The 21,128-nt window shown below is 45.0% G+C and overlaps 3 protein-coding genes across 3 annotated transcripts; 2 read left to right on the top strand and 1 right to left on the bottom strand.

Moving 5' to 3' along the window:
- Nucleotides 1-502: 502 nt before the first annotated feature.
- On the top strand, nucleotides 503-9,002 carry LOC130204895 (phospholipase A2-like). Its single transcript, XM_056431883.1, has 4 exons — nucleotides 503-555; nucleotides 670-817; nucleotides 1,629-1,762; nucleotides 8,672-9,002. Exons 1-4 carry the CDS (start codon nucleotides 507-509, stop codon nucleotides 8,791-8,793), a joined length of 453 nt encoding a protein of 150 aa, XP_056287858.1. The 5' UTR covers nucleotides 503-506; the 3' UTR covers nucleotides 8,794-9,002.
- A 1,649-nt stretch (nucleotides 9,003-10,651) lies between these two features.
- Nucleotides 10,652-11,294, top strand: LOC130205666 (phospholipase A2-like). Its single transcript, XM_056433166.1, has 3 exons — nucleotides 10,652-10,791; nucleotides 10,879-11,012; nucleotides 11,176-11,294. The coding sequence occupies exons 1-3, from the start codon at nucleotides 10,652-10,654 to the stop codon at nucleotides 11,292-11,294; spliced, it is 393 nt and encodes a 130-aa protein (XP_056289141.1).
- An 8,145-nt stretch (nucleotides 11,295-19,439) lies between these two features.
- Nucleotides 19,440-20,752, bottom strand: ppp1r3c2a (protein phosphatase 1 regulatory subunit 3C2, duplicate a). Its single transcript, XM_056433010.1, has 2 exons — nucleotides 20,694-20,752; nucleotides 19,440-20,579 (listed from the first exon to the last, which is right to left on the bottom strand). Exons 1-2 carry the CDS (start codon nucleotides 20,705-20,707, stop codon nucleotides 19,598-19,600), a joined length of 996 nt encoding a protein of 331 aa, XP_056288985.1. The 5' UTR covers nucleotides 20,708-20,752; the 3' UTR covers nucleotides 19,440-19,597.
- Nucleotides 20,753-21,128: the final 376 nt, after the last annotated feature.

The following is a 21,128-nucleotide window of genomic DNA, read 5'->3' as shown; positions in this document are numbered from 1 at the left end:
GTTTGGTATTTTTGCACAAATGAAGTTACTTTGAACCGTTATTGAAATCGTTCTTCCAGCCGATTGATTGACAGATCGTGTCAGCTGTAATTGTTTTCAAAAAGATAAAGTAGCCACTAATTGCAGGAGAGGGGGGGGGGGGCAAGAAGCAAAGTATTTCCCTATGAGCTCACGTGGAATGGAAGTATAAAGTGGTCACAAAAAAAGGAAATATTCAAGTATAGCACAAGTGCCTTAGATGTGTACTTGACTGTACTCCAGTCAGAGTACTTTCCACCGCTCGTACATTATGTGAGCACAGGGTTGAGGCCGTTCAGGGAGCGTGGGAATTCTTACCTGCTTTTACACATGTTGTTTTTTTTGTGAATCTCAGAGTCCATAGTTTGTGCAGCATGAACAGCTGACAGGGCAGGTCCCAAGGTCCCATACTATATATACACAGTGTATACACACACACGAAGAGGTGGCCGATGTTTGAGTGAGAGCTACTTGACTGGACATACACGATGAACACCCTCCAGGCGCTGCTGGTCTCGGCCGCGGTTCTCTCAGTTGGTGAGTACGACTCGATGAAGAGCTCTTCATCTGCACACATTGTATGAATAACAGACGGGTGTTCTAGTGGAGTGTTTATGGGAGTTCTGACGGTGCCTGCTTGTCGTGCCTCAGCCCACTCGATGGACTCCAAGGCCCTGAACCAGTTCAGAAGTATGATCCTGTGCGTGATGCCCGACAGCTGGCCCGCTCTCGACTACGCCGACTACGGCTGCTACTGCGGCAAGGGAGGCTCCGGCACACCCGTGGATGATCTGGATAGGTAATAATGATTCACTCTGCTTCATACTTTTCAATTCAGTTTATTTCATATAGCCCAAATTCACAAATGACAAATTTGCCTGAGAGGGCTTTGCAGTCTGCACACATACGACATCCCTGTCCCAGGACCTCACATCGGATCAGGAAAAACTTCCAAAAAAACAGAAAATATCCTTTCACAGGGAAAAAAGGGAAGAAACCTTCAGGAGAGCAACAGAGGAGGATCCCTCTCCAGGAAGGAGAGAAGCAATAGATGTCATGTGTACAGAAGGAACAGCGTTACAGGGTTATACCACATGTAGTACGCAAACTACATCCTACTTTCTTTTTTAGTCTGGTTGAAAATTCACAGCCCGTTCTCATTCCCCGTAGTCCTTTAGCATCTGTATGAGACGCACCGGGTTTTCAATATAAGCACATCAGCTTCATTGTTAGATGCTCAGAGAAAATGCTGCGTCAGTGTGATGACGTAGTATAACTATAAAGGCCAAAAATAGTCAAACGAACACATGACTGTCAACCAGGAGAACTGTGTTTAAAGTTATTTTTTAAGGTGCATGTTTACTATTCTTATGTCAATTTGGTTACTTTTTTGTTTACCTGTTTATTTAATGGCCAACTGTGCATTTTTCCTCAACTTGGCGAAGTGGTTTTAAAAGTGGTTTTCGTTTTTATTCACGTTAACCCCGTGTTTCCTGCGACCGTGCGCTGGGGGGTCCGACCAATCGTCGCCATGTGACCAGCTGCAATGACGACGTGTTGAAATTCACCTTGTTTCAAACTTATTTTTCTTCTTCTTTGTTGACCTGTAGGTGCTGCAAAGTGCATGACGTTTGTTACAGGCAATCCATGCAGCACGATGCGTGCTGGCCCATCCTGGACAATCCCTACACCGAGCTGTATCACTACAGCTGTGACGAGAAAAACAAGAAGGTCTCCTGTGACCGTGAGTACGCCGAGTCAAAGGGGACTCCCCCGCTCTTCATCGTATGAATCTGTTCATTTGCTCATAATACCTGCAGCCACATTGTCTCCATTGCATGGCTTAACTTTCAGTGACTGGTTAAGACTCTAAGGCAGGGCTATTCAACTTCAGTAGCAAGTGGGCCGAATAAGAAAATCACAGGGGGTGTGAGGGCCGCACAGAATATTGATCAAATAATGGCTAAAAATGAAAAACAGTAATTTATATTTCCACAGGTAAACAGTCACACACGAAAATGCGTCGGTATTGTGTGGCAAAAGTGTTACGAACAAGCATCACTATGGATCAATATATAAATGACTTGGGATGAAACTAATGTCTGGTGGCGCAGCGCACAGACTGCATGTCATTGAGTGCAGACTCCTTTTGCGTGAAAGGGATCGAAACCAGGTCGGGCGATCTTTTTATTTAAATTTTTTCTAAAATGTATTTCTTCATACGTGGCTGTGATGCACTGCTCACTTATACAATCGTAATCGCCGAAATGGATATGAACGGTGGCTTGAAGATCTCCAGCAATATGTAGGTGAATGTGTGACGAGTCTGGTGAGCGAGACAGAGCCCCGCTGCAGATGTGAAGAGAACACAACGCACGCACGCGTAGGGAAACCAGTAGGTTTGAAAACCAGTAGGGGTGTAACACCGGCAACCAACACGGGTGCGTAACATAAAGATGTAACCATACAGGTTTGGTTGAGGCAACAGTGAAACTCAATGGCTCTGGGTTAGATGTCTCAATGTATAAAAGAGGCGTGTCCGTCAGTTTTATTTTTTCTTCCCAAGCTATACTGATTTGCAGGCAGTCTTGCGGGCCGTAGTTAAACTCAAACGGGCGTATCCGGCCCGCGGGCCGCTAGTTGAATGGGCCTGCTCTAAGGGCTCGATCACACCAAACGCATCGCGAGCAAAACCATTGATTCCCTATGGTACGGCCTTTTAGGCACGCCTTTTAAATGCACGTTTTTCTCGCGTTCTTTAGGCGTGCTTCAAAGTTAAAACATTCCCAACTTTAAGCGCGAGGCACGGAGGCGCACCGCTCATCAATGTCACACTCGGCCAAGGCAGCCAATCGGATCAAGCGAGAGGCCCAAGGCAGCCAATCGGATCAAGGGAGGCGGGCTTTCCTTCCCGTTTTCCCGACGAGACAATCATATTAGCGGTATTTAATTCCGAAGAGCTTTATAATTCTAAATGGAAACACGACTCCAACTGACTCCTGCTCAGCCGGAAGCGCAACTGAAAGCGCTCGTCATCGAGACACAATTCGCGGAATAGATTGTGGTATTCGTCGTACTCTGTCCTTTTTTTTCGTGAACCCCAAATCGTATTGGGGGCTTTTTCCTCCTCCTCATACCACAACACAGCAAGATGGTATAACTCGTGGTGCAACGGATCATAAAAGCAAATTTACAAAACGGTCTGGTGCAAATTTGCAAAAAGAAAATGTGCCGTCTATTAGCATGTATTTAAACGGGGCTGTATCTACTATAATATAGATTTCTCTTCTATTCGATGCAAATAAGCCTCATTGTAAAACAGTCCAACTCACAAAGACCAGTGCGAGTAGCCGCCATTGAAAGCATTAGTGTCATTGTTTTTTTGCACCTCAAGTCCGATATTGAAAGAGTTGGTGTCACGCTCAGACTTTCCCAGTGGTCGCGGCCGTAGTGATCGTAGCCGGACGAAGGCATCGTCTTCTTTTACAGTCTGAACGTACACGCCTGACGAACCGGCATATTAAAACCCCACTACGGATCCTCTCCGCCCCAGTTCAACTCCTTGACCGGACCGTTGAGCAATGAATCGGCACCTCGCCGTTCAGGACCCGTCTCCGCTTTTATGTTCTATTTTTTATTTTCTTGGCGTAAAGGCATCATTTACACTTTGCCACATGGATAACCGCAATCTGACACGAAAAAGAGAAAATCTCCACGGGCGTGTTAGCGATGCAATATAGATAGATAGATAGATATATACTTTATTAATCCCCAAGGGGAAATTTGTCGTCACAGTAGCAGCAGCAATAAACTAAATACACAAGAATAAAATATAAAATATAAAAAACAGGGATGAAAGATATAGATGTATACAAGTAAAATATAAAATACAAAATGAAGTATATATATGTATATAAAATGAAACATATATGTATATATATACAGGACTGTCTCAGAAAATTAGAATATTGTGATAAAGTTCTTTATTTTCTGTAATGCAATTAAAAAAACAAAAATGTCATGCATTCTGGATTCATTACAAATCAACTGAAATATTGCAAGCCTTTTATTCTTTTAATATTGCTGATTATGGCTTACAGCTTAAGAAAACTCAAATATCCTATTTCTAAATATTAGAATATCATGAAAAAGTATACTAGTAGGGTATTAAACAAATCACTTGAATCGTCTAATTAACTCGAAACACCTGGAAACACATTTTCAAATGTTTGATTTTGTTTTGCTGTTATAAATCTTTTTTTTAACTTGGTCTGAGGAAATATTCAAATTTTATGAGATAGGATTTTAGAGTTTTCTTAAGCTGTAAGCTAGGGATGGGCGATATGGCCTAAAATCCATATTGCGATATACATTGCAGCTATTGCGATAACGATATATATCACGATATATACTGTAAATCATAATAGAACCATTTCAGAACAGGTTACATAGACTCTAAGGAAAGCCAAACTGCTAAATGTATAAAACAAAAGAAGAAAGAAACTTAGTATGTCGTTTTGAGAACATTTATTGTGCACATACAATTTTGAAATGAACATGAAATTAGTATAATACATTTTTTGAATAAAGAATACACTTCCAGTATAAGGGACATATATGTCAACTAAAGAACATGTTTACTTTCAAGTATACAATTTCTTAACAGTAGTGCCATAGACAGTAAAAAGTGCAAAAACCATGCAGAACGCACCAAATGTAGGTAAAAAAAAGATGCAAAGAACAGAAAAACAACAAATCTTAGGAATGGGAACTCACTGAGATTTTGTGTTTACACCGTTTTTCAGTTGTTACAGGTCTAAAGATTATTCGCCAGGAACACAAGCTTGTCCACAGTCTCTGGCTTCAACAGAGACCGATGGCATGTAACTATGTTACCACCAATGCTAAATGCCCTTTCAGAAGGAGCACTTGTGGCCGGGATGCAGAGATATTTCTGGGCGAGTCTTGCCAACCTTGGAAAATTAGTTTGGTACAGCCGCCACCAGTCCAGTGGGTCAGTCTCTCCATCAACCTGCATTGTCTGCAGGTAACTTTTCAGCTCCACTTGATGGCCTTTCTGTCAGCGAGAGCGGCTGTGCCATCGGAGGCCTTTTTGAAAAAGCTTCCCAGGCTCCGTTTCACCCTCTTGGCTTGCCTCTCAACAGGTACATCAGCAGCTTCAGCACCGTCAGCTGCAACTTCTGTGTTTGTGTGTGGCTCTGTGACCATTGGAGCTTGCACCTCCAACAGTGACTGAATTTCTGCCACCGCTCTGGTCTTCATGAACTCCTGGCGGTCATCAGCTATATATGTATCTTTGAACCGTGGGTCGACCAAGGAGGCCATATCCAGAAGGTCAACCGTTTCTGGGTCCGAGTACTTCTCGTTGAGGTACTCCAGGATGATTTTTTTCATGTCCTTGGTCAGCTCAGTGTCATCTTCAGCTGCAGCAAGAACAGTGTTATTAAAAAGATGGAGAACAGGTTTGATGTAGGACACACTGACATACTGTTCCCCAGACAGCGCGTCTGTGAATTCCAGCAGTGGGCCGAGGGTCTTGCTTACAGATTCCAAGACATCTGTATCTTGCCAAGTGGGTACCAGGTGCCTGGTTTTCCTGTTTGCCCTCAGTACCTGTGATAGGGCCTTCTCTTGTTCTAGCATCCTCTGGATCATCATCTGGCGTGAACCCCACCTTGTTGGTGTTTCTGTGATGAGTCGATGTAAGGGAAGATTGTGTTCTGCCTGGGCTTTCTTCAACTCTTTTCTTCTATTCCAAGAGTGTGAAAAGGAACTCACAATCTTCTTGCACAAGGCTACCGCGCGGTCGATTCGGGGGTCTTTCACGCTTTTTTCTGTTGACAAATTTGTAAGATATTATTAGTTAATTTAATCTATAATACACACACCCACACCCACTGCGCGTCGGGGTCCGGTTCGCCCTGTCAGTGCTTATTTTCCCGATAATGACCGGCGTTCTGGACAACATTATCCCTTACATATATCATATAAGTCAAGACCAACATAACAGCGCGAGAGACATACGAACGTACGCTCACCACTTTTGTGAATGCCATATATAGGCCTACAGTAGCTTACATTAAGATTGCATGATAGGAATAGATCTATTCCGATTAGAAATATAATCGGATCAGAAGGGTCCATTTAAATTTTGCTATCATGTTAAAATATTATTATATTATGGACAAAATGTTTTAACCTACCGATGGCAAGGTGCAACCTGTGTCCGAAGCATTGCAGCCTGGTCCAATCATTCAGAGACGCGGCCTTGACCACGTTCGATCCATTATCTGTAGTGATGCACACTTGGCGTTCTTCTTTAAAACCCCATGACTCAAGCGCTTCCTTGAGTCCTTGTGCTATCTCCTCGGCCGTATGTTCAGAGGGGAAGTACGACGTCTGCAAACACCGGCTGCCAAGATTCCAATCGTCCGTTATATAGTGAATGGTCAGGCTGAGGTAAGGCTCCATGGTACGGCTCGACCACAGGTCTGTTGTAGTGGCGATATTTCAAGTCACACAGCTCTTTTTCAACCTTTTCGGAGCTCGGCATACAATTTTGGCATCTCTGTTTCTGTAAAGTATTTGCGGCTAGGCACCTCGTATCGTGGATCAATAGCTCTGATCATGGCCTTAAAGCCGTGCCTCTCTACTGCTTGAAAGGGGACCATGTCCTTACACAAGTAGACCCCTATGGCCCTTGTAATTTCCATCCATCGCGGGCTCTTCCTATTGTAAGGTGTTCCTTTGAAAATGATTGTTGGATGGAGGACTGGATCGGTTCCTGTTTTTTCTTTACTGCGTTCTTCGGACTTGAGCTTGGGGTTGGCTGCATTGCCTGGCTCTCATGGTATTCACCAATATGTTTCGTTTTGAGGTGGTAAAACAGGTTAGTCGTGTTACCGCTCTTAGCCAGAATTGTTGCCCCACACACTCTACAGAGTATAGCTTGCTGCTGCTCGTCGGTCCGCTTAAATCCGAACCAATTCCAAATGATGGAAGTTGCACCTTTCTTTTTCACCAGCTCCTCCGTTTGGCTTTCAGCCATATTTACTTAGATGATGATGCGTTGATGCCGGTCGCAGCTCGTGGCTCTTTTTAAATTTCGCGGGTCGCGGACGATGCGTTGCAGACGGTTGCAGCTCGTTGTCACGGTCGCGACCGTGTCACCGGTGGGGGGCGTGGCTTCGCACTCCGCTGGCGCGCGGCGCACACACCGGCAAGCAATCACAAATCAACGGGACTATAAGAACCCCAGCTTGACACCCACGAGTTGTGGGATCATTGTACTATTGTCACATGCGTTATTGTTATACGTAATGTACACCCGCCAGAGGATTACTCGTTCCGTCAGCAGCCAGCCGATCATCCGTCTGCCTAGTGCCTACCCGTTCCTGCCTCGCGCCTCCCGCGATCACCGCCCGTCCCGCTGGGTCCACATCCGCTGGGTCCACATCCTGTACACATCGTGACACTCGTGGCACTTTATATTTCGCGGGTCATGGATAGATCGCGTCAAACATGCAATATCGCGATAGAGCAATATAACTAAGATCTCTATCGTAGGCCATTTTTTATCGTTTATATCGTATATCGTTTATATCGCGCATTCCTACTGTAAGCCATAATCAGCAATATTAAAAGAATAAAAGGCTTGCAATATTTCAGTTGATTTGTAATGAATCCAGAATGCATGACATTTTTGTTTTTTTAATTGCATTACAGAAAATAAAGAACTTTATCACAATATTCTAATTTTCTGAGACAGTCCTGTATACACACACACAAACACAAATATAATACAATGACTGTGCAAAGTATACAAAGTAAAATATAAAATACAAAATAAAATATATATGTATATATATATACAACATATATGCATACACAATACAATACTAATGACTGCAGTGTCAAATTAAATTAAATATTAAATACAGACAGTGTGCAAAGTGTGTGTATGTGTGAAGTGCAGATCAACATCGTGTAAATATGAAGTTATTATTACAGTTATTGCACTAGGATCTGGCAAGATCCTGCGCAATGTCTTTAGTGGATCGGACTCTGAGGCGAGGCGGATGGCACGTTCGCAAGTGACGCGCCATCCGCGGTGCCGTCAGAGTCCGCAATCCGATCCTTTGTTAGATCTCACTCCCGTTTCTTGAATATACAGGAAGGATTGTCGGCCTTTTTGCTAATGTCGTGTCATTTTCCACTACACAAGGTGTCAGGTATCAAAATCTGTAGGTCGGAGGAAGCTCTGAGCCCAGAGGTTCACAATGTTTCTGTGGTGAGGGGCTTGTGTGTAGAAGATGATCATGTGGGGTGGGGGCGAGAAGCCCGCTCGAAGCCCTCCCAACTGAGGTGGCCGGCTTCTAGATTTGAACATAAACGCCTCTTTTCTTCCTCGTATATAACCTGTAGCAAAATGCCATATCTTTAGATTTTCTCAATTCGGCTCCTGAAAGTCTCCAGTCGTTCTAGGCGTCTGTTTTTGACCTGTGTCTTGTAGAATAAACGTTGTATTCTTATCAAGTGCTGATCATCATTTTCTTCAATATTAACATACAACACTAACCACTGAATTTTTCTCTGGTTTCCCCCACTCCCCCTTCTCCCCTACACAACTCAGCAAACAACAACAACGAGTGTGAGATGTTCATCTGCGAGTGTGACAGGAAGGCCGCCGAGTGTTTCGGCGGAGCGCCTTGGCTCCCCGAGAACGAGCACCTGCCCAGCGACCGATGCCACTGAGGACCAGGCAACCGTGTCACAATATGAATCCATGCTTCGGCACAGAATATCATTATTTTAGTTTTGTTTTCACAAGTGACAGATGAATTTACTGAGGATCCTTGACGTATTAGAGCTGTAACCATCCACCATTCCATCCCTGTGCTGAATTACACGTGTGGTTTTTGTAATGACGACGCCATTCTGTCAATAAACATATTCTGATCCGACTCTCTGATTTCATCTCACATGCTATTTACCATAATTTCTTTTTAAAAAGGGGCATAATCTGAACTCAAGTTACCACAGAGGGGCGCTTTTGTGATTTCACAGATGTTCTGGGAAATCAGACACTTCCTCCTCCACAGCCTCTGTGCACTCCTCCCCTGAACACTCTCAAAGGCTGGCGTGTTCCGTGTCTCTGAACACGCTTATCTCTGGAGCAGCATGAGGGTATTACATCATTATGACAAGTTGAACTAAATAGAAACTACAGCATGATGATGATAATTATTTTTTTAATTATAAATTGCTGTCAGCCTGATGATCATTTCCCCCTTCATACATGGCAATATTCCCACACTATTGACGAGGGCGATAAGAACCCCCCCCCCCCCATGTTTGATTTGCAGGCCTGCTCACACACCACCGGTGGTCCAGCTCACTGCTGCATTCATACGGAAACGTAGTTCGTCATTAAGCACCAGCTGTGCCAATAAACTCACCTGGCATTGCTCACATGAGCTTTGGGGCTTTGTGTTCCCGAAAAGTTGAGGGCTGAGCCTCCGTCATTTTCAAGTTCTTAAAGGGCTCTCACACAAAAACAAGAAGGATTTAAGATGGAAAATAAAAAGGATGCACATAAAACCAGAATAATGCAAGTGGAGACTTTTATCACACACACATGGGGTATTCATCAACGATTCAATTCTGCTAATTAAAGCCATTTATACAAAATAAATATATAGTCTCATAGGGCAAAAGCCTAACGTTCTAATCAGGCAGGAAATAAAAGAAAAGGGAACTGTACATAACGTGTTTTGGTGTCATGATGTCAAGTCAAGTGTCACATGATAGTTCCATTACATTAATATTTTACAATTTTAAGCCTCTGCAGGAGCTCACATCGAAGGTTTGGGACTTGAGGCCTTGGAGTTCTGGGTGTATCAAACACATTTTGAATTTCTCCCTTTTTTGCGGGGAATCGATGCAAGGGCCCTGTGACAGAGGATGAGGTGTGTGTACAGATTCTGAAGCAAATTTGTAATTCAATTTCAAGGTCTTGTTCAGAGCAAATACACGACGCGGACACAAGAAAATGAGCACCTCCCTCAACAAAGGCCTTATAACATAACTAGTAATCATGCTTGTATATCTAGCGCCCCCCAGACCCCCTAATAACTCGTGGTTAGGTTGAGCAACTCTAGTCCGGAGAGAAGCTCAAACACTGGACTCAGGGTGCAGAACTTTGAGAGTGTGGGAACTCTTCCCTGCTTCTACACATGCTGGTTTGTGTTTGTTCTGTAGACAGCTCCCAAGGTCTCGCTCTTGATATAAAAAGAGTGGCGTGATATTAGATTAAGAGCGACTTGACTCAACCCTCCTGACTTCCAGGATGAACACCCTCCGGGCGATGCTTCTCGTTGCCGTGGGCCTCTCTGTTGGCGAGTACCACGCCACAATCCGCACGCACTGGTTTGGCCTTTTGGTAACACGTCTGCGAATGGGAGTTCTGACGGTGCCTGGGATGTGAGGTCCTGCGTCAGGCATGTCGTATGTGTACAGATTGTAAAGCCCTCTGAGGCAAATTTGTAATTTGTGATATCGGGCTATACAAAACAAACTGAATTGAATTGCCTGTCGTGCCTCAGCCCACTCGATGGACTCCAAGGCCCTGAACCAGTTCAGAAGGATGATCCTGTGCGTGATGCCCGACAGCTGGCCCGCTCTCGACTACGCCGACTACGGCTGCTACTGCGGCAAGGGAGGCTCCGGCACACCCGTGGATGATCTGGATCGGTACGCACTCTGCTTCATGAATAAAAAAAAGGAAAGATAATTGACCTTGTCCAGTCTCATTTAAATCTGTCTTTTTTTAACCTGTAGGTGCTGCCAAGTGCACGACTATTGCTACGACCACGCCGTGCAGCACGATGTGTGCTGGCCCATCGTAGACAATCCTGACACCGAGCTGTACGACTACAGCTGTGACGAGAAGAACAGGAAGGTCACTTGTGGCCGTGAGTACGCCGAGACAACGGGGACTTTCCTCGGATCCTGTATTAATCAATTTGATCCTCACTTTCTAGGAAATGTTTGCATTTCGTGAATCACAGAGTCTCTCTCTCTCTCTCTCTCTCTCTCTCTCTCTCTCTCTCTCTCTCACTGCTATATGTTCCTCAGCAAACAACAACGAGTGCGAGATGCTCATCTGCGAGTGTGACAGGAAGGCCGCAGAGTGTTTTGGGGGAGCGCCTTGGATCCCCGAGCACGAGCACCTGCCCAGCGACCGCTGCCAGTGAAGACCGCCGAGGGCTGAAATACCCTTGTTGTTAGGTTTGTAATAAACATGTTTGTGTGCACACTCTAAAAGCCCAACTTCAAATTTGTTGTCCTAACACATTTTTTAAAGTTGAGTCAACAAATGCCTTTGAAAAAAGTTGAACGAACTCAAAATGTCAATTTCATTAATAAAGAGTGGAATCCACTTAACATGTTAAGTTGAGAAAACTTAATATAGTGGTTTGGGCATCTGCTGAGGTAACTAAGGCCACTGCGCAGGTATGTCAGTAAACACACACATATATATATATATATACAAATACATATATAAATACATATATATATATGTAAATACATATATATACTACTTTAATCTTATATTTTAAATAATAAAATAATATACAAATATTTTCTTTAGCCCCTGTTTAAAATTAATTGGTTTTTGATACCATTGTTTGTTTATTATATTTAGATATGTATTAGATTTGGAAGGATATTGTCCATTGTTTAATGGCAGATTTGCTCCAGTTCAGGTTTTTGTCACTTATTGAATTAAAGGGAGCCTGTACCGTGAGAGCAAATGTTTCCCTGTATTTTGCTCAATTTATTTATTTAATTTAACAGACTATGAAGATTGAAATACAATAATACTAATGTGTAGGAGGTGACTCTTGTATGTCCCCCCTGCTGAGCTGCACATCCACCGAGCCCTCAATAACAATGGGCTCCTCTACCCTCCCCCCTCTCCCTCTCTCTGTGACGACTGACCAGGTGAGAAGACAGCTGGAGAAACTACACCAGCGCAGAGCTGAAGGTCCTGATGGCATCAGCCCCAGGGTCCTAAAGACCTGCGCCACCCAGCTGTCTGGTGTCCTGCAGCGCCTCTTCAACCTCAGCCTGAGGCTGGGGGAAGTCCCGGTGCTGTGGAAGACGTCGTGCCTGGTCCCTGTCCCAAAGAAGTCAGCACCATCTGGCCTCAACGACTACCGACCGGTCGCCCTCACCTCCCATGTGATGAAGGTGCTGGGGAGGCTGGTCTTGGCCCACCTCCGGCCGCAGGTGAAATCATCGTTGGACCCTCTGCAATTTGCTTACCAGCCTCATGTGGGAGTGGACGCGCCATCATCTACCTGCTGCGACGACCTCAGTCGCACCTGGATGGAACCGATGTCTCTGTGAGAGTCACTTTCTTTGACTTCTCCAGTGCATTTAACACCATCCAGCCGCTGCTGCTGAGTGAGAAGCTGGGTGGCGTGTGGACGCGTCCACCATCTCCTGGATCACTGACTACCTCACAGGCAGACCACAGTTTGTCAGAATGGGCGTGTGCTGTCTGGAACGGTGGTCAGTGATGTTGAGCCCACAGGAACTGTTCTGTCTCCTTCCTCTTCACCCTGTACACCAGTGACTTCCAGTACAACACGGAGTCATGCCATCTGCAGAAGTACTCTGATGATTCTGCAGTGGTCGGGTGTATTAGGGATGGACGGGAGGAGGAGTACAGGGCAGTGGTGAGTGACTTTGTAAAGTGGGTCGATGAGAACCACCTGCGGCTGAACGTGGCCAAGACCAGAGAGATGGTGGTGGACTTCAGGAGGAAGGCGACAGCTCCTACACCTCTGAGTGTCCTGGGAGTGGACGTGGACATGGTGGAGGAGTACAAGTACCTGGGCGTCTCCATCGACAGCCGACTGAACTGGAAGGCCAACATCAACGCTGTGTACAAGAAGGGGATGAGTCGACTCTTTTTCCTGAGAAAGCTTCGATCCTTCAACGTGTGCAGCAAGATGTTGGAGTTGTTCTACCAGTCGGTTGTGGCCAGTGTGCTGCACTTTGCCATTGTCTGCTGGGGGAGCAGCATCGGAGCCGGTGACACCAGCCGTCTTAACAAACTGGTTAGGAAGGCTGGCTCCATCATCGGCTGCCAGCTGGAGCACCTGGAACAGGTGGTGGAGAGGAGGACGTTGAAGAAACTGGTGTCCATATTGGACAACCGGACCACCTCTCCACCACCTCCTACAGGGACAGAGGAGTACTTTCTCCAGACGTCTCCTCACGCTCCGCTGCCACAAGGAGAGATACAGGAGAACATTCCTGCCGACGGCTATGAGGCTCTACAACAGTTCACCTCTTGCCAGATCACCCTAACCCTTCTTATATTTTGTGTTTTGGTTTTTTATTCTTGTGTGTTGCTGCTACTGACTCGACAAATTTCCCCTTGGGGATTAATAAAGTATATATCTATCTATCTATCTATCTATTTTAGTTTTTAAAATCTGCATAAAAATGTCTTTTGACTTTTAAATTGTATTGTTACAGAATGGGAAGAAAAAAAGAAAATTTAAAAGAGGCGGTGAATATTTATTATAATCTCTGTATGCTTGTTTTTGTGTAGAATACAGACTCGGAGGAATCTTACGTGAAAGGAGTTGAACTGGGAATACTGCAGAGTGGGTGGAGCGGGGGTGTGGTTCAGGGAACGGTGTCTGATTGTCATCAGCTGGACTGATTGGTAATCAGATTGGTAATCAGTCCAGCTGATGACGATCTGTGTTGGTTATCTGAGTCTGTCTCCATAAAGGAGCTGGACAGACAGGAGATGAGAGGATGTGGAGAGCAGAGACACAGTCTGCTGTCGGAATAAACCTTATTACCGAATATCCCTCTGGCTACTTGTTGCTTATTGGTGCTTTAGGGTGGGGAACCTACTCGTGACGGCTACACACGTGTCACAACCATGTTCCAAAGCTTGTTTCAAGGCCTTGATTTTGGATTCACAAAACAGATTTTTTTTTTTTTTTTCTTTAAGCAGCCATTTTGATTTTTAAGGATGTTGACCCTCTGCTGTCTATGTTCAAGTGTTGACACCTGGAATTCATATAGTTATGCAAACAAATGTTTAGTTATTGTTAATAAATATGTTGTGTTTGAAGAAATTTGTTTTCTTTAACTGTTGACTTTTCCGAAAAAAACAGTGTACATTTTTAATTAAATTAAATGAAGGCAACGTTGCAAAGAATGTTGAGTGTACTCAAATAATGGGCAGTGAAATTTAGTAACAAAACATTTTAAGTTAAAAGTAAGTTCTCTCAACAAAACATTTCTCAACAAAAAATGTTAAGTGCTGTTTATGTATGTTTTTAATCTACAAGAACACACAATTTAAAGTTTCTCCAATTTAATATTTTAAGTGTTCTGAACTTAAGTACATGAGTAGATCAAATGCAATATTTTAAGTAGTGTTAACTTAAATACATAAGTACGTCTGAATAGTAATGTTACGTTTGACAAACTTAAGATATCACTTTGAGTGAACTTCTTATCATAAATTGACACAACACATTAGCCCTTAGTTGAGTGAACTCAAAAAGGCTTTGCAGCTGGTTGCCTCACTTTTTTAAGTTGCCTCAACTTTTTTTTTTTTAGAGTGCACCTCTCAACATGTCACCTGTCGTTTTAACCACAGAGGGCACTGCAGTCTTCCTTTTGTTCCCCCTAGTTTGCAGGATGAAAGCGGCAGCACATACTTGTATGTGTTGTTATATGTTAAATGCAAAACATTTAAAGAATCATTTCACTATTAAAAAAGATATTTGATATATTCGAAAAAATCCCACCCTGTCAACACTTACTGAGCACGTCCTGTTCCCTGACGAATATATGTTATGACTGTATAGCCCTCAGGAAAGGTGATGACACATTTAATTTGATTTTGTCCGCCAGTTTGTCCCCGATCTGGTTTACTTGAAAGTGATTGCAATTTCCTTTTTTTTCCTATTATTTGAAAAAGCACCGATGGAGGAGTCACACAAAGTTATTTCAATCACAAGTCAGCATGGACCATTTTCTTACAATCTGGTCGGGGCGTTGGAGCATGAACATTTGTATTCCTCCAAACTGTTTGAGAACGGATCATCCACGGGGGTTGCAGGTGAGATTCTGGTTGATTTTTTTCAGATCACTTGGCACCAGATTGAAAAACAGACACGGCCACTGCAGTGCTTGTGTACAGGTTGTAAACCCCTCTGAGGCAAATCTGTAATTTGTGAGAATGGGCCATACACGATAAACTGAATTGAATTGAATTGCAGTGTCTCGGGGTCAACCAGCCGCGGCCGTCGCTTGCTCCCTCGCGGCAATCCCCGCCGCAGCCCACTGGATCAGTGAAGTAGCTCCAGCACCAGCAGCCGGTCGATGGCTTCTTGGCCGTGAGCTCCGGCTGCTGCTTGGCTTACAGATAAAATGAGAAAAAAGACAAATGCAAAGGATCCAGAAATATATCCTGAACCCCTTGAAGTCCGGTCTCCAACCTCATACCTCACGCCACGTTTGTGCATCTCTTTCTTTTTACGGTGTCATTTGCGGTTGGTAGACGTGTCCGGAGCCTCGGTCCAACGGATGAGCGTAACTTGCATCTTGAGTGACCAATATTTAATATCACAGTGGGGCAAATTATGACGTGCAATACAGTCGACCCGCATGTTAGCTGTCGAAATGAATTCTCTGTCCTCTCTTGCGGATACTTATGTAATTAAGTCTCTGCCATATTGGAACAGATCGTACCTCGGCTCCACCTTACAAACCATCACGCGTTAAGTAGTTCCATACATTTCCATTTAGCCTATTACGCAAGATAACAATCCTACTTAATGGAATCGGAAATACTGGTTCCTCCACCTTATTACCGTAACATAGCCTACAAACAAACACGTCCAATCCATCGGTCATACAAGTCCCTCAAAGAAATATTTGTGATGGGGAACGCCCTTTTATGAGGAACGCCCTTATTATTGCTACTTGGAAGGATAGTTGAATTCGTTTTAATTGGTGTGATTACTGAATTTTGTAGCTGTACCGTTGAATGCCATGATGTCTGAGGTCCCTCCTGAGATCGTGATCTCCCTGAGGCGTCTCAAATAGTTGATGCTTAGTTATTAGAAGAGTGGTCTTTCCATATCCACAAGGTACCCGGTTCGATCCCCGCTCTCCCCATAGTTGCATGTCCAAGTGTCCTTGAATAAGACACTGAACCCCCAGTTGCTCCCCAGGCGTTTCACTTCACTTCATTGCTCTCGGAAAACCAAGGAGGGGTCAAATGCAGAGAAGAATTCATCACATGGATCAATAACAGTTTAACAGTGTTGATGTTCTTTTCTAACTGTAAATAACCCCTTAAAAGGTTTATTGTTTTGTGTTGATTGCCTTATTTTGTATCTGCTTTATTGGTTTTGATGTATGCCTTTTTATATTGTCTTGTTTTAATGACTTTGTATATGTTTTAATCTACTTCCGCTTTGAGCTCAATTTGACCTTTATTTTGAAATTTTAAAAGGAAGCGGACCTTTATTTTATGTTAATATACAAACTTGACGGTACGGCTAAGTGTGACGGGCGGAGGCGCATTTGATATAAAGTTTTCATAGTTTTAATGGACCCGTATGAGGCTAACGCTCTTACGGTGGTGACAAGTTGGTATTTATTCAAGAGTTTTGGTTCATGTTTATACAACGAAAGAAAGGAAATAAAGAAGTTCACCAGCAGTAAAGTCTCACGCCGGGGGATACACTAACAATGGATGGTCCCACCCCGTCAACGTTTACTGAGCACGTCCTGTTCCCGAATAAATGTACTAATATTAGGAAAGGTGATGGCACATTTTATTAGATTTTATCTGCCAGTTTTTACCTGATCTGGTTTAATTGAAAGTTTTAATTATATTATTTGAAAAAGCACAGATGGAGGAGTCACAAAACGTTATTTCAATAACAATCCATGGACCGTTTTGTTACAATGTGGTTGGGGCGGTGGGGCATGAACATTTTTCTTCCTCCAAACTGGGCAGTGACAGAAAAAGCTCAGGAACCACTGCTCAAAACCAGCGGTCCCCAACCCCCGAGCCGCGGCCCAGTACTGGTCCGCAGCTCTGATGGTACCGGGCAGCACAGAAAAAGTGAATAAGAGGGATGTCGTATTTGTACAGATTGTAAAGCCCTCTGAGGCAAATTTGTAATTTGTGATAATGGGCTGTACAAAATAAACTGAATTGAATTGAATTGAAAAATTTAAAAAAACACTGGATATACCTATGTGTGCATCTGGCACATCTCAAGAGGTCACGTAATCCTAAAAAAAAAAAAGCCAGCAAAGGCACGAGCTATAACAAACCCACAAGGTAGCGAAAATTTGTGAAACGAAACACATGTCTTTGTGAGCTTCTTAGGCGAGGGGGGGAGGGCAATAAAGAGACAGAAGAAGAAGAAAAGCCTCAAAACAAAGCTGCGTTCAAAGACATTATCAGGAGTCTTAAAGTTTGGGTTTATCGCTGCAGGCGAGGTTCACGCGCTGAACCTTCTGCTGGCGGCACATTTCAGTGACAAAGAATCTTCAAACATATTCAACCTGCTCAACTGCTGTTGTGAACAGGGGAACATGGGACAGGTTTCAAACGTTGACCGGGTGGAACAGGCTGAGCCATCGTTCTCCAGCTGGAGCTCCATCACTTGTCTTTGCTTTCAAAGGGGTTGAGCGGTACTTCCCGACCACAAAAGACCCGAATGCAAAAGATTAGACCCGCGACCCGTTTGTGAAAAAACACACCCGGTGAATCGAGCCCGTCCGAGCCAGAAGAAGAAGAACTGCTCGAGATCCCAAATGACGGTGGCCTTAAAGGGACATTTCACGCAACACCTCTGCCGGTGTCCTTCTGTGACAGCGACCAGAACTAAGTTCCGGAGCAGACCGGACATCACAAACACACGTCGGGTGTCGTTGTCTCCCATCAGCGGCTCGTTGCACATAAACAATCACAGGTCTCCCACTAATTCGGCGTAACGGAGAGTTGTATTTTTGCACTTTATGCCGGTCGTATAATTATATTACGTCATATTTATATGGCCGCTCCGTGGAAATAATTTCTGTCACGGAACCGGTTCGTGGCTCAAAAAAGGTTGGGCACTGCTGCTCTAAACCATGAGTTTGTTCTGCTAACATCTACCAGGAGCCACTTTTGGCCCCGGCAATACATGCACAGCACCGGATGACAAACAATCCTTTACCAGCTGCTTCTGTCTTACTGGCAGCACTGGTTATTCCTCCTCTCTTCAGCCGCGACACACAACTGACGGTTGCACTCGATGTGTCATTCAAGTAATCGCAAACCAGGAAGTGTGAAGAACGACGGTGGATGGGTCACATACGAGGAGACCTCGTCATTGATTTATATTAATAGTTCACGTAGCTTATTTCATCCCAAACCAAAGTTCTTTTCAAAAAATTGTTTGTTGTCTAAACCTGACTAAGTTAATTCCTTTTGAATCATTATGAACACCACAAAAAAATAAGAAAACAGCCTTTTTCATAAGATATCATACGAGCCGCTGGATGAGGATATATGTTGCACAGTTTACTATAGTTATGCGTGATCACATGTCTTGTGCTGCATGGCTTTGTTTAGCGTGTCATTCCTTGAACACTGGTCACTGGCCTCATGACAAAATACTTTGTGCTATAAGGTGGATAAACCTGCTGCAGGAGACACTGGGAGGACACCGGCCTGAGAGAAAAGAAATGAAGGACAAGGAAACAAGTCCGACTGTCAGGTGATTAAGAAGGAGTCAGACAGAGACACTTTTCTCACTGTGGCTGCCCCATTATGGAGGACTCCACCTTTGGCGTGTATAAACACAGGAACCAACCTCTATTCATTGTACACAACAGCCATAGTGACTTGCCATCAAGAACCATGCCAGAAGTAACAATTCTGGACGTGTTTGTTCCACCTTTCCGGGGAGTGTCTCAGAGTTATTTTACTCTGTTGACTTATTCCTTTGCACGACATGCCCACATGAAAAGGCACACAGGGAATCTGAGCCAAGAGAATTAATGCCCGTGTGAAAGTCAGTTGTTCATTAGGAGAGAGAGAAACAGTTAAGGTTATTAACTGTGAGCTCAAATCATCTCTCTCTGTATCGATACACGCCTTTTTTTGTGCTTTTCCTCCAGGACCCCCTGTGTCTTCACCAGGGCTTACGTGTCACGGTACACGATGTATCCAACCAAAAATAAACGCATTGTCAACTTTAAGCTGCAATTCTATAAAGTGGCATGTGTGATGATGAATGATTGGGATTTGACTTCTGCAGAGGGAAGAAAAGAGAAAGCAAAGCTTCTTTATAAATATGGTTTTAATCACAACATTGACACGACATCTCGGCAGGGTAGAGCTTCAGAGCATCCGACACTGGAGGCTCAGCCCGTACTCTTTCTTAAATATGTGTAAATAAATAGAGTCACATTATTGTTCTCACGGTTCTGTCGAGAGGGCTTACAACGTGTTCCACTCTCCTCTGACTCGGCTCGATAACGTCCCCTGAAGGTGGTGCGGATCGGCAGCGTTCTGCACGGTGGGGGACGCCGGTGGCCGGTGCTGTGACAGCGTGGGGTGACAACGGAAGGCGTTGCCTCGGTGACCGTTGGAGCCGCCTGCATCCACGCACACCCTGTAGTTCTGACCCCCGTTGTTGTCCCAGTGTGGCGTCGCGCCGGGTCGCGGCCTGAAGGCCACGCAGAACTCCACAAAGAACTCCCCTCGCTCCGTTGGCTCTTTGTGCTTTGGCAAGCTCACATCAAAGGAGAAAAGGTCCACCTCGGAACCCCCGAGCTGCTGCCGCTGCAGGAACGTGCAGGGAATGTCATGGTGGCTCCGCCAGGAGTCAAACGTCGCCCTCACGTGCACGGTCTTGTCAACGCTGACATGGTTGACGCGCACTTTGCCGCTCAAGGATTGCCCCGAAACGTTGCAGCTCTCCAACTGGACGCACGAGTCCTGCTGGCGTGCGAGGGAGGCTGGGAGGGCGAGCGTCGGCCGGGGGAAGCTCAGCCGGTTGCGCTGGAGTTTGTCTGAGGTCCACTGTTGGCTCTGCAGCTGGGCAAAGGAGGGCCTCCTCCCCAGCGTAGCGGCGATGGCAGAGGGCTCGGCGATGAACAGCCGCACCGCGGTGAGAGCCAGTCCTATGGCGTCGGCGAAGACCACGCGCTTCTTGCTCGGACTGCCGCCGGCGTCCCTGCGGAAGCAGCTCCGGGGCTCTGAGGGCGCGGGGGAGGAGGGCCGCGGTGAGGACGAGTAGAGGGAGGAGGAGGAGGAGTGGAGCAGAGAGTGACGGCCGGTGAGCTGATGCTGACGCGGTCCTGGCTTCAGGGAAGAAATGGACAGCCGCTGGTAGAGAGGTTGATGCTGGCTGAGGCCCACGGCGAGGTCGACCGGCATTTTGGCAGACTGGCGGTAACTCCCAACGGCATTGAGGACTCTGAGGAGGAAGAGGTGGTTTAGAAAAGGAGACTTTTTGTGACAAGGACATGTTTCACACAGAAGTACGGTGTCGTTGCAGTGAAAGGAGTTAAAAGCAGAATTAAAAGCTCACCTTGCACAACTCATTTTCTGGCTGTGTTTGTTAAGTCTGCCGTTCTTGCCAGAGACGGCTATGCTTCTCCCTCCCTCCCCCCTCTCTCTCTCTCTCTGGGAGGTTGTGTGTAGGTGTGAAGAGTTTTGACACAAGGTTGAACCTTCTCTGACAGCACATTAACATATTGGTAGAGTTTAGCCAATGGAGTTCAGCTCCTTTGTTTATGTCTTGCCTCCAAAAGGAGCGGCTGCCAGAAAGGCAGAGCCTCTCAGCTTCCCCTTCATAGAATTCCTACGCCGTGACCCAATCCAGCGTTTGTCTTTTTCTGCACGTCGATAAAGAAGATGTAGTATCCACTGCAGATCAGACAAGATACAGTATAGAGTGGAATACATTAATAGATTTGTTCCCCTCATTAATTAAGTGTAATGTGTTGAAATGAAACCCTGACCC

This window comes from Pseudoliparis swirei, chromosome 15, assembly GCF_029220125.1.
Source record: "Pseudoliparis swirei isolate HS2019 ecotype Mariana Trench chromosome 15, NWPU_hadal_v1, whole genome shotgun sequence".
Classification (NCBI taxonomy): Eukaryota; Metazoa; Chordata; class Actinopteri; order Perciformes; family Liparidae; genus Pseudoliparis; species Pseudoliparis swirei.
This window is presented reverse-complemented; position numbering and strand designations above follow the sequence as displayed.

Bases quoted from the DNA above. Each gene is read 5' to 3' on its own strand.
- LOC130205666 (XM_056433166.1), top strand. From the start codon at position 10,652: ATGGACTCCAAGGCCCTGAACCAGTTCAGAAGGATGATCCTGTGCGTG. The intron at 10,792-10,878 runs GTACGCACTCTG...TTTAACCTGTAG, and splicing joins CCCGTGGATGATCTGGATCG to GTGCTGCCAAGTGCACGACT. The intron at 11,013-11,175 runs GTGAGTACGCCG...TATGTTCCTCAG, and splicing joins CAGGAAGGTCACTTGTGGCC to CAAACAACAACGAGTGCGAG.
- LOC130204895 (XM_056431883.1), top strand. From the start codon at position 507: ATGAACACCCTCCAGGCGCTGCTGGTCTCGGCCGCGGTTCTCTCAGTT. The intron at 818-1,628 runs GTAATAATGATT...GTTGACCTGTAG, and splicing joins CCCGTGGATGATCTGGATAG to GTGCTGCAAAGTGCATGACG. The intron at 1,763-8,671 runs GTGAGTACGCCG...TACACAACTCAG, and splicing joins CAAGAAGGTCTCCTGTGACC to CAAACAACAACAACGAGTGT.